The sequence below is a fragment of the Alosa pseudoharengus genome, unplaced genomic scaffold (assembly GCF_046254945.1).
Source record: "Alosa pseudoharengus isolate Yale_2024_CS ecotype anadromous, Long Island Sound unplaced genomic scaffold, YU_APseudo_1.1 YU_APseudo_1.1_scf_1, whole genome shotgun sequence".
In the NCBI taxonomy this organism is placed as follows: Eukaryota; Metazoa; Chordata; class Actinopteri; order Clupeiformes; family Clupeidae; genus Alosa; species Alosa pseudoharengus.
Window position 1 is genome coordinate 50,221,641 of NW_027468564.1, and position 17,500 is coordinate 50,239,140.

Sequence of the window (17,500 nt, forward strand, 5' to 3'; positions counted from 1 at the left end):
CCCTCCTCCTCTCCCTCTTTCCCTCCTCTCCCTCCCTCCCTCCCTCTCTCCTCTTCTCCCTCTCTCTTTCTTTCTCCTCTTCTCTCTCTCTCCCTCTCTCTCCTCTTCTCCCTCTCTCCCTCCCTCCCTCTCTCCTTCTCTCTCTCCCTCCTTCCCTCTCTCTCCTCCGCTCCCTCCCATAGTCTCTACAGGCCGTGTCCATTCAGGCCCTTTGTTCACTAGCACTCTTTGAACACTAGCTAATGCTCTGATGGAGGATTCAAATGGAATTCAAATGGAGACAGCACTGCACTAGCCCGGAGGAACATAAGGCTTACAACCCAAATCTAATATGAGCAAACACAATGGCGACACACACACACACACACACACACACACACACACACACACACACACACACACACACATGAGTGCATGAGGGTATGTGTGAGCATAGTTGTGTGTCTCTTTGTGCATGTTTTTAAGAGAGAGAGAAAAAAGCAGAGCGAGAAGAGAGAGAGAGAGAGAGAGAGAGAGAGAGAGACAGAGAGAGAGAGAGAGAGAGAGAGAGAAAAGAGTTGGAGGACCTTTTTAAATATTGCTCACTGGGCAACTAAAACATGTACATGAATTCCTGCAGGAAGTGAGAGAGGGAAGACGGCCGACTTCAAACCACTGAGTGAGAGCAAAGGCAGAGGAGCCCACGAGAGCCAACGCGAGCTGCAACCGACCAACCAGAACCTCACAGGAGAGGAGAGATGACCAGAATCCGCATCGGCACGTCAGACGTGAGAGCGCCACGGGCCACGGCATGGTCACCCCATCTCCTGATAGCTACAGTATGGTCACCCCATCTCCTGATAGCTACAGTATGGTCACCCCATCTCCTGATAGCTACAGTATGGTCACCCCATCTCCTGATAGCTATGGCATGGTCACCCCATCTCCTGATAGCTATGGCATGGTCACCCCATCTCCTGATGGCCACGGCATGGTCACCCCATCTCCTGATAGCTATGGCATGGTCACCCCATCTCCTGATGGCCACGGCATGGTCACCCCATCTCCTGATAGCTACAGTATGGTCACCCCATCTCCTGATAGCTACAGTATGGTCACCCCATCTCCTGATGGCCACGGCATGGTCACCCTATCTCCTGATGGCCACGGCATGGTCACCCCATCTCCTGATAGCTACAGTATGGTCACCCCATCTCCTGATAGCTATGGCATGGTCACCCCATCTCCTGATAGCCACGGCATGGTCACCCCATCTCCTGATGGCCACGGCATGGTCACCCCATCTCCGGCATGGTCACCCCATCTCCTGATAGCCATGGCATGGTCACCCCATCTCCTGATAGCTATTGCATGGTCACCCCATCTCCTGATAGCCACGGCATGGTCACCCCATCTCCTGATAGCTATGGCATGGTCACTCCATCTCCTGATGGCCACGGCATGGTCACCCCATCTCCTGATGGCCACTCCAGCTCCCTGACCAAACCTGCAACAGCCTCCTGAACATCCTGCTGCACCACAAACTGCTTGAGATGACCTGCTGACCAAGAGCAGCAGAGGGACAACACCTGGTGCATTACCCACCACATCCGCTAGGGCGCACACTGCTGTCTGACCATCAGAAAACAGTAATGCCATACTGACTGTTATAGTAACTGTGGTCAACTACAGGACATGCAGAGCAGCATACTGAGGACGAACAGACTTGGCTGTGCTCATACAACTGTTTGTTCTGCTGGTCGAGAGTGTGAGGTTCTGGGTCAAACACATGCTGCTGATACTGACTGGGCTTACCCAACTGGTTCTTAAACTTTTTGTCTGGCGACCCCCCCAAAAAAAAAAACATGGCGACGCCTTCTTTCTAACCGGTAGAATTTGGTTTCGAGAATGTTGCGAGAATTTGGTTTCGAGAATGTTGCGATTGGAAGTAGAGGCAGAAAATGTCTTCTCTCATAGGTAGGATATGCCATCCCCAAAGGCATTATGTCAATGACAGCCTTTGATTAAAAACCTTTAGAAAATGTCTTTAATCCAGACTGCAAATCATTTGGCGTTGCGACTCCTCCAATATTTTTGGCGACCCCCCTGGGGGTCCTGACCCCCAGTTTAAGAACCACTGGCTTACCCTCTTACCCTCTGTTGTCCATCACAACACATGTCCTGACCCCCAGTTTAAGAACCACTGGCTTACCCTCTTACCCTCTGTTGTCCATCACAACACATGTCCTGACCCCCAGTTTAAGAACCACTGGCTTACCCTCTTACCCTCTGTTGTCCATCACAACACATGTCCTCACCAAAGCTCACCATTCCTCCACTACACACACACACACTCCTTCTCTCTCTCTTAACTTTTTCTCTCTCTCAATTTTACACACACACACTTTTAGCTTTTAGCCCCCTTCCATACATTTGCTCACTCACCCCCCCCCCCCCGACCCTTAATAAATAAATAAACAAATAAATAGATAGATAAACAAACAAACAAATAAACCACACAGTCGATGGTGCCTACATCACCATGGCCCCACACACAATGCCCTGTGTCAGTGGGCACAAGTAGAAAGGGAGGGAGCAGGTGCTGGCATTTCAAAACTTCACTGGCTGCGCCCCTGCGCCCATGTGCCAGTTCAAAGCCCCCCAATCGCCACCCCCCCCCCCCACCCCCTGCTCCCCTCACCTCAGTGCCTTCTGCTAAATATTAGGGCCGTGCCTTCACCTACCGCCCACTGAGGAGGTCACTACAAGAGTCGAGTGAAGTCAGCCGGCCGCTCAGCTAAAGGCAGCGGCGCATCAAAAAGGTATTTAAAAATAAAAACATCAACCACAGCACAGTGCACCCATCTGGAGAGGAAGACACAAAGGTGACACGCAAAGGGAACAAACACACACACACACACACACACACACACACACACACACACACACACACACACACACACTGCCCACACACAAACAACTGTAGGCCGCATGCTCTGCTTTGCGCACCAACTGTGACGTGCACCGTGTAGGGAACATTTTGCCCCGAAAATGCTGAAACCACACTACGCACAGTCAAGCCATGTTGATGGTGTGAGCAGACCAACTGCTGAAAACCTGGCCTGCTTTCACATCACTCTACAGCCACATGGGGGGGGGGGGGACTATAGAGGTGGACCTGTCTGTCAACATGAAATTGCAGTTGTGTCCAAATGTCCCTGTCTCTTTGTTACAGTATTTATAATGTCTCTCTGATCTACACAGAAACAACTATGGGACAAGCCGTAGATGTCTTGCATATCAGAAAAGACAAGGCAAGTTGCTTTGTACTATAGCACAATACTAGTAATAGCAATTCAATGTGCTTTACAAATGAGCAGATCAAAGAAGAGGATTTTAAAAACGGTAAATTGCATTAAAACAGTTAACATCAAAACACAGCAGAGAGGTGGAGAAGGGGATCGCTGGCCAAGACGCAACCCAACACTCCAGAATGACATCTGGCTTTTATGTAATTGCACTCGCTACTGCCAGAGAAGGAGCGAGGGAAGAGAACACAGAGAGATGGAAGAGAGAGAGAGAGAGAGAGAAAATGGGGGTGGGGGATAGGAGTAAGATACCAAAAAAAGACAGAGATACAGAGCTACAGCAAGAGAAGGAGAGGAAGAGAGAGAGAAAGAGAAAGGGATGATAGTGAGGGAGATGGAAGAAGTGAAAAAAAGGAGAGAGAGAGAGAAAGAGAGAGGGGGAGGGTGGTGTTGGAGGCAGGGTGGAGGACAATCAAAAGGTATTGATTACCACAACCACAGTATAGGCAGCAAAACATTGTGAGTTTTCACAATCAGCCCCTCATGATTTTACACATGCACACACACACACACACACACACACAAACACACACACACACACACACATACATAAACACACACACACACACACACACAAACACACACACACACACACACACAAACACACACACACAGACACACACGCATGTACACATGTACACACACATACAGTATACACATACAGTACACACACATACAGTATACACACACACACACACACACACAGCCAAAATCAAGCACAGAAGACGGACCATTTGCTGTCTGAAACATGGGTCACAGTGTTGGCTGAAAACAGTCATGGCAATCACATCATGTTCAAAATCTTTCTCTTACAACCCTTCCATGAAAACACACACACACACACACACACACAACACACAACACACACACAACACAACTGTGCAATAAATAGATTAGATTCAACTTTGTTGTCATTGTGCAAGCACAGAGACAGTGAAATGCAGGTTGCGTCTAACCAGACCTGGGTAAGCTGGAATGATGAGGGACTAGTAATGTGGCGCGGGCTTGTGTAGTTTGTAACCACTGCATGTTGTTATTTAATATTTTCTCTATATCAAATTTGGGTAACACTTTATAATAACTACACACAATTCATCATTTATTAAGCCTTTGTTACTTATTAGTTAATGGTTTGTTCATCATTAGTAGTTTCTTGTTCATACATAATTTATCATCAGTAAAGCATTTGTTCACACAATTATAAATGGTTTGTTCATAGTAAATAAGCCTATCCAAAAATATGTTTGTAAGTACATGATTTATACTTAATAAGTAATGAAACAATCACTTATAATGAAATCATTGTCTTATTATAAACCAGTTGCAAACTATTACAAAATGCTTTCTTCATCATTTGTAAAGCATTGTTCCTATGTTGATTCTCATAAACAAAGTATTTGTACACACAATTATAAATAGTTTGTTCATAGTAAATAAGCCTATATCTAAAATATGTTTATGAATTATTGTTAATACTTAATACATTTTGCAATAATATTTTGTTGATGAAGTAATATTTCCATTATTTAACAGTTGTTACATACACATGCACTAATGATTAATTAGGGTGAGGATACATATTTTATAAACCACTTCCTAATACTATAATTCATGATTAACTCAGGAGTTACAAGTGGTTAGTTAATGATATTTTGTGAGCTTATCTAAAGTGAGGACTTTCTATGCCTTGCAACACATTTTCAAATGAGTTGTAAAGATTACATTCACATTCATTCATTTAGCAGACAAGCGACGTAAACATGTCAATTAAATTGAAGGCCATTGACATAACAATGAAAGCCGGGAATCGAACCCCCAACTTTTCAGGCTACTGCATGCTAGTCCTGCTCCTTATCCACTACACTACCTTGGCCCAGACAGAAACCCCTACAACTATGCAAGAGTTTCTGTTTTCTTCTACTACACACTGTTATTAAACATCTGTAAAGTATTATTAAATGCTGTATTCTTCGTTTGTAAAGCATTATTCCTACATTAATTCTCATCTGTAAATCATGTTTACACACAGTTAAAAATGGTTTGTTCATAGAAAACACGCATATCTATATTATATTTTTGAATTGACTGTTGTAATACCACTGGGCAGAGGTAGTGTAGTGGATAGGGAGCTGGGTTAACATGCAGTAATCCATAAAGTTGGGGGTTCAAACCCCGGCGTCCACCAATGTGGCCTTGCCCTTTAATTTCATTGACATGTGTCGCTTTGGGTGAAAGTGTCGGCTAAATTGATAAATGCATGTGTAAACTTTATAACTCATTTGTAAATGTGTTGCAAGGCATAAAAAGTCCTCACTTTAGATGAGCTCACAAAATATCATTGACTAACCACTTGTAACTCCTGAGTTAATTATGAATTATAGTATTAGGAAGTGGTTTATAAAATATGTATCCTCACCCTAACTAATCATTAGTGCATGTGTATGTTACAACTGTTAAATAATGGAAATATTACTTAATCAAAAACATATTATTGCATCATTTATTAAGTATTAACAATAATGTATAAACATATTTTAGATATAGGCTTATTTACTATGAACAAACTATTTATAACTGTGTGAACAAATGCTTTACTGATGATAAATTAGAAATTACTAATGATGAACAAACCATTAACTAATAAGTAACAAAGGCTTAATAAATTATGAATTGTGTGTAGTTATTATAAAGTGTTACCCAAATTTGGCCTGATTATGTATCAAATTCCGAAACCTATGGTCAAGATTAAGCTACAATATGCAGTGGTTAAAAACTACACAAGTCTGCACCATATTACTACACACTCAACATGCCAGCTTACCCAAGTCCTGTGAAACACAACAGCCAAAAGCAGATAAAGACACAGGCAGACAATCACAAAGTGACATACTAACAAAGTGACATACAACAAATATCTGTAGTGTGCCTGCGTGTGTGTGTGTGTGTGTGTGTGTTGGAAGTTTGTGCTCCTAGTGTTTTCACAGCGGCTGACAGGTGAGACCAGGGGGAGTTGGGTAAGGCACTGAAACATGCAGCTCGTGATTTGGTTTTGCAAAAGGCTGTCAAGCTCAACAGCCTATCAGACTGTGCATGAACACCAACAGTTCTTCAGTGTGTAAACAAAGGCATGTGACGTATGGATAAGGAGGCCGGCTTAAATATCCTGGCGGCGGAAGACAGGTGAGTTAATTGCTGTCAATCATCCCTACAGGCTCCTCCCGAACTTTGTTTAGAAAACATCATTAATACTCAGAGGAATACAGTTAGGTCACTCCAATTGAAAACGATGTAATTAAACGGATTTTATCGCTAATGCTCGCGTCACATGTAGTTATGATGTGATATGATGATGATATGATATGACAGGAGAGTATAGAATAGATATGATGTAGATTTGATATGACAGGAGAGAATAGATATGATGTAGATATGATATGACAGGAGAGTATAGAATAGATATGATGTAGATTTGATATGACAGGAGAGAATAGATATGATGTAGATATGATATGAAAGGAGAGTATAAATATGATGATGATATGATATGACAGGAGAGTATAGAATAGATATGATGTAGATTTGATATGACAGGAGAGTATAGAATAGATATGATGTAGATATGATATGACAGGAGAGTATAGAATAGATATGATGTAGATTTGATATGACAGGAGAGAATAGATATGATGTAGATATGATATGACAGGAGAGTATAGAATAGATATGATGTAGATATGATATGACAGGAGAGTATAGATATGATGTAGATATGATATGACAGGAGAGTATAGAATAGATATGATGTAGATATGATATGACAGGAGAGTATAGAATAGATATGATGTAGATATGATATGGCAGGAGAGTACCGTATATTACACTTTGAGTTCCATTCAGGATGGAAGCGTTGCAAGCGAGCTGAAGAAATTACAGTTTTGTCAGATTTTGGTAGATCACACTAGTGCTTTGATACTAGAACAGCTTTTCTTTCAGGAAAAAATATGCTATTTGCATTTAAAAGGTATATCACATAGTAAGGATGTACTGTTGTGATCGCCTTGAGGAACTCTGCCTGAGGTCTCTGGGGCCTGTGGCTGACATCATAGACGTGCTGGTGTCCAGTAGGCCGACAAACAGCATGACATCATTCAGATGGATGACTTCACTGTCCTTAGTGACATCACTCACTCCAGTGGGAATCGACTCCCCAGTAACAGGAGAAAGCAGTCTCTGAATCAGGCCAAACACTATTGATTTCAGGATGGAGGAGTGTGCTTGTGTGTGTGTGTGTGTGTGTGTGTGTGTGTGTGTGTGTGTGTGTGTGTGTGTGTGTGTGTGTGTGTTTGTGTGTGTGTGTGTGTGTGTATAAGTGTGTGTGCTGTGTGTGTATACAGTATGTCTGTGCATTTGTTTGTGTGTGTGTGTGTGGGTGTTTGTGGGTGGGTGTATGTGTGTGTGTGTGTGTGTGTGTGTGTGTGTGTGTGTGTGTGTGTGTGTGTGTGTGTGTGTGTGTGTGTGTGTGTGTGTGTGTGTGTGTGTGCGCACGTGTGTGTGTGTGTGTTTCTTTGTGCAAGTGTACGAGTGTGTGTAACTAAGCATGCATGTGTTTGAGGGGTAGGATTGGTAGAGGTCATGCCTGTTTTGGTCAATGCTAAAGGCTTTGGCCATATCTAATCCTATTACAAGGATCATCAACTTGATCTTGGACATAAACACCAAGTGCACACAGACACAAACTAACTCAAAGACACTCCAAACAAGAACACATAAACACACACACACACACACACACACACACACACACACACACACACACACACACTCCAAACAAGAACACATACAGTATGTACACTTAAATAGATAAATATACAGACATACACATTAGAATGCAAATCTCATTATTATGGCATTACAGAGTGCCATACATACTATACATTATACAAAATGTACATTGTATACATATTTTATGTATGCATATAAATACCTGTAGTGATTCACCAAGAGAGTGTACTATGAACTATTATTGTAGTTCATAATAAGTTAATATGTGTGCCATCCAATGTGTAATGCCTGCTGTTTTTCAATAGTGAATTAACAAAGTGCTTTCCAAAGGAGATGAATCTCTGTCTATTGACCACGTTGCTAATGAGGCACCTGCACTAATGCCATGCTGGGATCCTCCACACACAGCAACTGCTCTTCGTGTTGCCTCACCACCAGACAGAACTCTGGGCCTGATGGGCCAACGCTTTAACATCTGTTACAGGCCTCACTGGCTCATTACGTGCGCCTTTTAACACCCGCAAAGGTAATACAGATCTGGACTTTTTAAACATAATAATTCCACAAATGTAATCATTTCCACAATTATTATAATAACAAATGTATAAATTGTTATTACATTATAAATGCCACAAACATAATAACAAATTTTACATAAACATATTTCAAATATTATTATCGCTGTTTTGTATTTAAAAGCTGGTGTAATTCAAATTGGGGTTAAATGCATCAGAAAGCAACTTTCAGAAACAACATCATCAGTATTCAGTGCACCAGTTTTGCTTCTTTGTATCATGCCAAAAGCAACCTTTTGTTTGCCTTTCTAATGCCTTACCTTCACGTCTGCTACCTCCCTATGCCTGCTAGACTTTAAAAACCGTCATAGTCTGCGTGGGCAAATCGCAAAAAAAGCATTCTTTCAAAAAAATGGAGTAGAACTATTGGCTCTGCATGATCTTTTCTCTGCATTATCATCATCGTATGTTTATGTGTTGTATTACTGTATTCCATGATGGCCAAACTTTTCATTCCTTTAGAATGATGTCGATTGACCCCATTCAGCTACACTTGTGATTGAGTTACACCGTTCAAGGGTGGGCACCCCAAATGAGGTTAGGAGGGCGCGGATGGGTGCGGATGAGCACTGTTTGCCTGATGAAGTGAGAGCTTTGTTAAGGCCCAGTGTGCACGTCCCGTGGAGCCACAAAGGCGGTGTTTGCGCTGACGTCGTGCATCTGCTCCTCTGTGTTGTCCCACGCCAACAGATCCACACTCATCACACTTCACATTCAACCCTCTGACGTCTCACTCTCTCTCTCTTCTCTTTTCACCCCTCTCTCTCTCTCTCTCTCTCTCTCTCTCTCTCTCTCTCTCTCTCTCTCTCTCTCTCTCTCTCTCTCTCTCTCTCTCTCACTTATAGATCTATCTTTTCCCACTCTCGATCCAGTTCTCTATTTCTCAGCCGTTCAGTCACACAGAGCTCTCTTGCTCACTCCTCAGTCTTCCTCTTCTATTTTTCTTTTCTTTCCCTTTCTTCTCTTCTCTCTCACCACCCTCCTCACACACACACACTCTCTCTCTCTCTCTCTCTCTCTCTCTCTCTCTCTCTCTCTCTCTCTCTCTCCCTTTCTCAGTGCAGTGGTGTGAACTCCAAGCCCTGTGGCGCTGGGGCAGAATGGTTAATTCCCCTTATGTAACAGCAGCAGCAGCAGCAGCAGCAGCAGCAGCAGCAAGAGGGTGGCAGAGGAGGCTGTACAATTCTTACACACACACACACACACACACACACACACACACACACACACACACACACACACACACACACACACACACACACACGCATACGCACACACACACACATGCACGGACACGCATACGCACACACACACACATGCACGGACACGCACTCGCACGCACACTCACGCACACACACACACACACACACATATGTACACAGATCTATACGGTATATTGTCATACATGATTAAACAGATACATGGGCCGGAAAACACACACACACTCACACGCACGCACACACGCACACACGCACGCACGCACACACACACACACACACACACACACACACACACACACACACACACACACACACACACACACACACACACACACACAAATGTGCCTGCATAAGCAGACACAAATATTCCCATTAACACACCATACACACACTTACACAAACTATGTATGCATATTTGTGTGTGTGTGTGTGTGTGTGTGACAGTCTGCAGAGCATATACAGTATGTGGTCATGTTAGAGAGAGGCAGAGTGAGTGTGCATGGTGCATGTGTAGGCCTGTGAGAGTAGTCTATCACAGAAACAGGCAGCGGGAGAGAGAGGGGTGGGGGGGGGAAGAGAGGGAGAGGGAGAGAGAGAGAGGACAGACAACATGGAAAGAGTAGAAATTAAGAACAATGCAGCCACTGTACAAATAAATCCTTCCTAGGTCAGAGGTTCCCTTTAAGGCGCCGATCTCTACGATACTGATATAGACTCCAAAAACATCAGCAATCTCATCCTCATTCAGTGGTTAAATGCTAAAATGGGAAATTTATACAGGATTTCACAAATTGTGTTACTTCCACTGAGGAGAAGAGCATGGATAGGCTAACAGAATAATCCTGTAGTATAATATGTTTAGGTTTATGGGTCTTATGCCACTTAAAATTACATCGATAAACATTACATTAACTTTAACATTAAAGGAATTAATTAGTTAGATACAAGGTTAACATCTGCGTTTACATCTCAAAACCAAACTGAATATACTGTATAATACACTGTGAGTAGTATAATATTTTAAATTGTATGTAAAAATTAATGCTGGATGCAAAGGAAATTAATCGAATATCATTTGACTAATTATCTATAGAATATAATAGAATTCTATATAACAGAATACAGAATAATAGGCGAGAAAAGCGCACAAACGCTCCTTACCCAAACTACAACACATGGAACACTGCCTAATTTGGTCACCCCTTACCCAAACTACAGCATGGAACACTGCCAAATTTGGTCACTTTCCCAAACTACAACGCATGGAACACTGCCAAATTTGGTCACTTTCCCAAACTACAACGCATGGAACACTGCCTAATTTGGTCACCCCTTACCCAAACTACAACGCATGGAACACTGCCTAACTTGGTCTGCGAGCCATTGGTCCAGCGCCCACTACAGCCACCGTCATGCCAGACGGTTTGGCAAACACGACGGTGCGGACCGAAACAAGCGCCCGGGCCTAATGAGTGTCGCCAGGCCAGTCACAACAAGCCTCTCGTCTGAGTGCGGCGCGCAACGCCCACTCCACCGCAGGGTCGCCATGGAAACAATGCAGAGGGCATGGAGGGGGGTCAGGCGATTCTCGGAAGTAGGGCTGTGAGCGAGAGCGAGACAGAGCTGTGTGGCGCGGTAGCACACACGCACAAATACACACACACACACACACACACACACACACACACACACTCGCGCACACACACACACACACACACTGACTAGAATCCACAGCTGAGCTGAGTGCCGATTAGGTTTGCACGTGTTAACTGTGAGTGTGTTGGTACAGAGGGTATGGCAATATGGATGCAGTGGAAGCCATATTTTTTATACCATTCATTTTGTCTAATAATGCTAACAATGCTAACATTGTACCCATTCATTTCAACATTATTTGTTGAAAATCTATTGAATTCTATTTTAAACTCTACATTTTTTATAGAATGCTTTCTTTGTCATGCTTCATTTTCTATACTTAAAACAACTAGTGTAAATATGCAGCAAACCACTTGATGTCCAGCTGTATTCAAAACAACACATTTTCACCACTTGTCACATGTCTGTGTCCTGACATTTAAAAAAGAAAACATCTAGTCTTTACACCAGCTTATGAGGGCTGGTGGTTTGGAGGATGGTGCGGTGTAGAGTGGACTGGTGATATGAGGACTGGTGATATGAGGACTGGTGATATGAGAGCTGGTTTGGAGGATGGTGCGGTGTAGAGTGGACTGGTGATATGAGAGCTGGTGGTGTAGAGTGGACTGGTGATATAAGGGCTGGTGATATGAGAGCTGGTGGTTTGGAGGATGGCAGAGACTTGACCCATATAGGAGGGGCCGGGCCGGCTCTAGTATTTATAGAAGTGAGCGTCCTAATTGGCAAACTGTCGGGCTCAGTCTAGGCCGTCAACCCTCTCTTCTCCTCTCCTCTCTTCTCCTCTTTTCCCTCTTCTCCTCTCCTCCATTCTCCCTCCTCTCCTCTTCTTACACTACACTCTTCTACTCTCTTTCCTCTCCACTCTGGTGTTCCTTCACCCCCAACCTCCACCGCTTCACTCCTCCGTGTTCCAGTGCAAGGTCTCGCAATGAACTCAGACCAAAACACACACAGAAAGGTGACAATACTGTCACACACACACACACACACACACACACACACACACACACACACACACACACACATATATATATATATATATATATATATATATATATACACACACTCACACATAGAGAGAGAGACAGAGAGAAAGAGGACTTACGCAGGAAGTACTCTGCACCATCTGCTTGGTAGTCTGTGTCTTCAGGGAAGTGGTCTATCTGTTTACACATCCCTTTAAAGTTACCTGCAATCAGAGAGGGAGAACAACTTAGATAAACTGTGTGTGTGTGTGTGTGTGTGTGTGTGTGTGTTAAACATAGACGGGGGACAGATAGAGAGAGAGGGGGAGAGGGAGGGAGAGAGAGAGAGAGAGAAAGAGAGAAAGAGAGAGAGAGAGAGAGATGCAGACAGGTAATTACATAATGCTGAGAGCGAGCAGGAGAGTCACTGCTTATGTAGCACAGCCTTTACCTAAAAATGACTCATCGTCATGTTCAGAGTGGCACGACAGCGTGCACAATCAGAGCAGACTTCTGTGTCAGTCGAGAGCCCATATCAGAGGCAATCTCTTCATGTCTTTCAAACGCAAGAACAAAACAGGCACGACTTGTACAGCCACTGCATACAACGTGTCCTTTATGGCTTTCCCTGGCCACCGTGGTTCGAATCGGTACTGAGGATGAACATGTTGACATGTCACCAAGGTGAACTGTGCCAAGAGGAATGATGAGGGAGCTGAGGATATGCCACACACCAAGATTATCATAAGCAAATCAACACAGGTCCACAGCCACACTCACACACACACACACACACACACACACACACACACACACACACACACACACACACACACACACATAATAAAAATTGTAAATCAAATGACTCACTCACAAAACAAGTACAGAAGCCAAACAACACAACATTATCTCATCTCCGTGACTGTTTATCTCATTGATTTCTGTGTATCTCTTGCTTACTTGGTAATATTTCTCAGAAGATCCCACAGTCTGCATGTTTGTAATTCCAAGACCTCTGTATGCCTTATAAGCATCCAAACCATTCCCTCCTATTCAAGGCCTCTAACAACACCTGGACCGTGCCGCCAGTTGACACACACAGAAACACAAACACACACACGCACACACTCTTTGATAACATGCCCAAATGTGTTGCGTGTTAAGGACACTTTTATTTCAGGTAAGCTGGGTTAAGAGTGTTACATTTGAGTGTGCTGTGTGACGAGTGTTATATTTGAGTACTGGGTATGCTGGGTCACGGGTGCAATATTTGAGAACGCTGCATTGAGGACACTTATATTTAAGTATGCTGTGTCACAAGTGAGTGTTATATTTGAGAGACTGTGTTGAGGACACTTATATTTAAGTATGCTATGTCACAAGTGAGTGTTATATTTGAGAAAACTTTGTTGAGGACACTTATATTTGTCTATGGTGTGTCACAAGTGGGTGTTATATTTGAGAGAGTGAGTTGAGGACACTTATATTTATGATGTGTCACAAGCTTTCTACTCAATTATGCCGTGTTAACCACACTCATCATGCTGTTATGAGCGCTATAATTGATTAGGCTGCTATATGAGTGTTAGACTTGAGTATGCTTGGTTATGAGTGTTAGACTTGAGTATGCTTAGCTATGAGTGTTATAGTTGAGTATGCTTGGCTATAAATGTTAGACTTGAGCATGCTTAGCTATGAGTGTTATAGTTGAGTATGCTTGGCTATAAATGTTAGACTTGAGTATGCTTGGCTATAAATGTTAGACTTGAGTATGATTGGCTATAAATGTTAGACTTGAGCATGCTTGGCTGTGAGTTTATTCTTGAGTATGCTATAAATGTAAGACTTGAGTATGTTTGGCTATGAGGTATCTGAGTGAGACATAGGCCTCTATAGTGTGTGGTGCGTTAGGCTTCCGTGTTAAGCACGTCTCTGTGTGCCTCTCTCTCTCTCTCTCTCTCTCTCTCTCTCTCTGGCCTGCACACTCCGTGCCCCGGGCACCTGTCTCAGTGCCCGCTTGATTGAGGTCACGCTGAGTTCCTGTTTGACTCCAAAACCTGCTGCACACACACACATGTATGCCAGGGCAGACGCAGACACACACACACACACACACACACACACACACCAATGCAGGCAGGCAGGCACAAATGCCATATGCACACTTTCTGTGTCATCACTTTGTTATGATTCATGCATGAATTCCCATACCTTTACCTAAACAGATATTAGCATACAGTGCTTTGAGTGTGTGAGGAATAATTGATGTGAGTATCTGACAATGTTTGTGTGTATCAGAGGCGATTGCTCTAAGACTACAGGGGAAGCTCAGCCTCCTCTAAAATATCACGGAAAATCGCATCAAATAACACTATTACATTAGCTTCTAGCCTACTATTCCAACTAGAACATGCTGAAAAAATTTTCAACTTCATGGCTAGTTTGTTCAGCAATAAGGTTTTGCCGGTCATTTATCGTGATTTCGCACCCGTAATACATTGCTGTAACAACACGATCTATCAAAAAACCATGCAAAAAACTAGGGCTGCACGATATTAGGAAAACATGCGATATGCGATACCATTATTGAGTACTGCGATAACGATATAATTTGCGATATTTAAATATACTGCTCAATAAAGGTTTTCCACACATATTTTGAAACCTTCCACCCTTTTCTCCATTCTCAAACTACATTCACAGAATGTCTGACAGTTCTTGCAAAATAAAACACTCGCCTCAAAAGTTTTACTTGTGCTCAGAACCAAACAGTGACAGAGTGATTCAGTGTATGATTGAAGTGTTCCCTTAATTTTTTTGAGCAGTATATTTAATGTTTTTTTTTTCATTCTGCTTGCTGCAAACATACACTGTAGGGTTGGGGGGGGGGGGGGGGGGGGGGGTAAATGTATAATTACAGAAATAAATGTATAATTTTTAAATAATATAAAATATCATGTAGCCTATATGGCCTGATGAAAGTGGACAGCTAAGAGACCTACTGACTAGGCTATCGAAGTTGTGTGGAAGATCTGCTCCTAATCCTCATAAAAGACGGGTGGACAGCCAATCTGAACACTTGTGCACCAACCAGCGGAATATTCCACATTGCCAGCCTTCGATGGGCCTAGCAAAGAAGCTAGGCCTACTTAAGCTATATCGCGGCAATCATCTCAGTCTGTAACCTCATACAGTACGCTGCGCATCCCACGTTATTAGGCTACCGGCATGCCGACGAGGGCAGCGGAAAGTGAAAGTAATTGGGCTGCAATCGCACAGTCCAGAAGTAGGTTAAACAACTTTTACAAATAACGAATCCTGATTACCTCTGTGCTGCTGTCTGGGGCTTTTGCTAAATGCAAATCATGAAATACAAGCCTTACAGACAGTGAAAGACAACTTCTGATATAACGATAACGAAAGAAATTGTTTATTTTAACACGGTGGAGAAGGACGCATTTGCGCTGTGTTTGTAACACGGCATCCTTCATAAAACCAAAATATTCCCATATAACAGACGTGCTTTTCCTTTTAGTCACTAATTCCTCTTCACCCAAGTGTAGCCTACCTCGCTCGACTCACTATTTTCAGCCATCACGACTTAGCTCCCGCTTTAACACCTAAAACACCACACACCTAAACTGGTAGGGGACGGGCTTTTTGGGCTGCATGACCGCATCAGTTTGGTAAAATATGTTGACATTCAGAATGTGAATACACCATAGACTGTATGGAATGCGCACGGCACAGAAAATGTATCGAATTTATCGAAAATTAAGTAATCTTTGCGGTATGTCCATCGCAAGTGTTGATATCGCGATAACGATAGATTTTAGATATATCGTGCAGCCCTACAAAAAACCCATAGACGCTCGGCTTCACTGGCTTTCAATGGCACTACAGAGTGGGCTGATCTCAGTGCAGAAAAGCTACACGTTTATTGGACAAGCGCCACAAAATCGTCATTTCCAGGGAAGCCCGGCGTCTCTGGGAGTGAATGGGACAGTGGGATGGCCCGGACGCCAAGCTTCTGTATGATGATTGGAGGAACCGTTATAGAGGCTGGACTCTTTTTGATTGACAGCATATGTCGCGATCTGACAGGAAGTGGTTCAAGTTCAAGGCAGGGATGCGTTAACGTTAGTGTTGGCAGGTGAAGCCGAGAGACAAGGCAAGTTACAGCTCAAATTCTCATAATACAGTCGGTTTCTATTTGTCTTTGTAAATAGCATACTGTAAATAAAACCGTAATGTGGAGTTACAAAGTTTGTGACTTGCTTTTGTTCCAGTTGTGTATTTAGGCTAAATTAGGTAGCGTGTGTAGGCTACATGCCATGTCTGCCATGCCAACTCTATAGCCTACTGTTTGGGATACTTTTTGCCCTCAAAGAACAATATAGCACCTTAATAATATTAATTTAATAATTTACCATTTTTATCAGAGCTTCCCCTGTTCCAAAGAGCAGCAATCGCCACTGGTGTGTAACTACTGTGCATGTATATGAGAGAGAGAGAGTGAGAGAGAGAGAGAAAGAAAGAAAGAAAGAAAGAAAGAAAGAAAGAGAGAGACAGAACTGGGAACTGGGCCTGCATTAGAGAAAGTGCTCCAGCGAGTCTCATCCCCCTCTGACAGCCTCTCTGATAAAGGACGTGTCCAGTGACTTTCTCCAGGAGTGCTCTGGCGATCTGTGGAGCGTGTGATTAAAGGCCTCTACTTAACTACAGAGGGACTACGGAGCACAAAAACCTCAGGCCTGTTTCATCATGAAGCCCACTGGAACAATGTCTGTGGAAATCAAATCTGGAACAATCTGACAGTGATAGTCAGCCAGCCAGGAACTACATTAGGCTGCCAAACACACACACACACACACACACACAGACACTGAGCAAGTGTGTGTGTTTGTCCCTATCATATTGCCAGAGACACAAAAATGTGGTCTGAATGAAAGCTA

At 43.2% G+C, this 17,500-nt stretch overlaps 1 protein-coding gene across 4 annotated transcripts in view; it reads right to left on the reverse strand.

The window, feature by feature from the left end:
• cacng2b (calcium channel, voltage-dependent, gamma subunit 2b) overlaps window positions 1-17,500 on the reverse strand; it is a 59,422-nt gene that overhangs the window by 5,127 nt on the left and 36,795 nt on the right. For all 4 annotated transcript variants that reach the window (XM_076291420.1, XM_076291414.1, XM_076291427.1 and 1 more), the window contains exon 2: window positions 12,686-12,769. In XM_076291420.1, coding sequence (XP_076147535.1) covers window positions 12,686-12,769 — 84 coding nt within the window. The remainder of the gene's footprint in view (window positions 1-12,685; window positions 12,770-17,500) is intronic.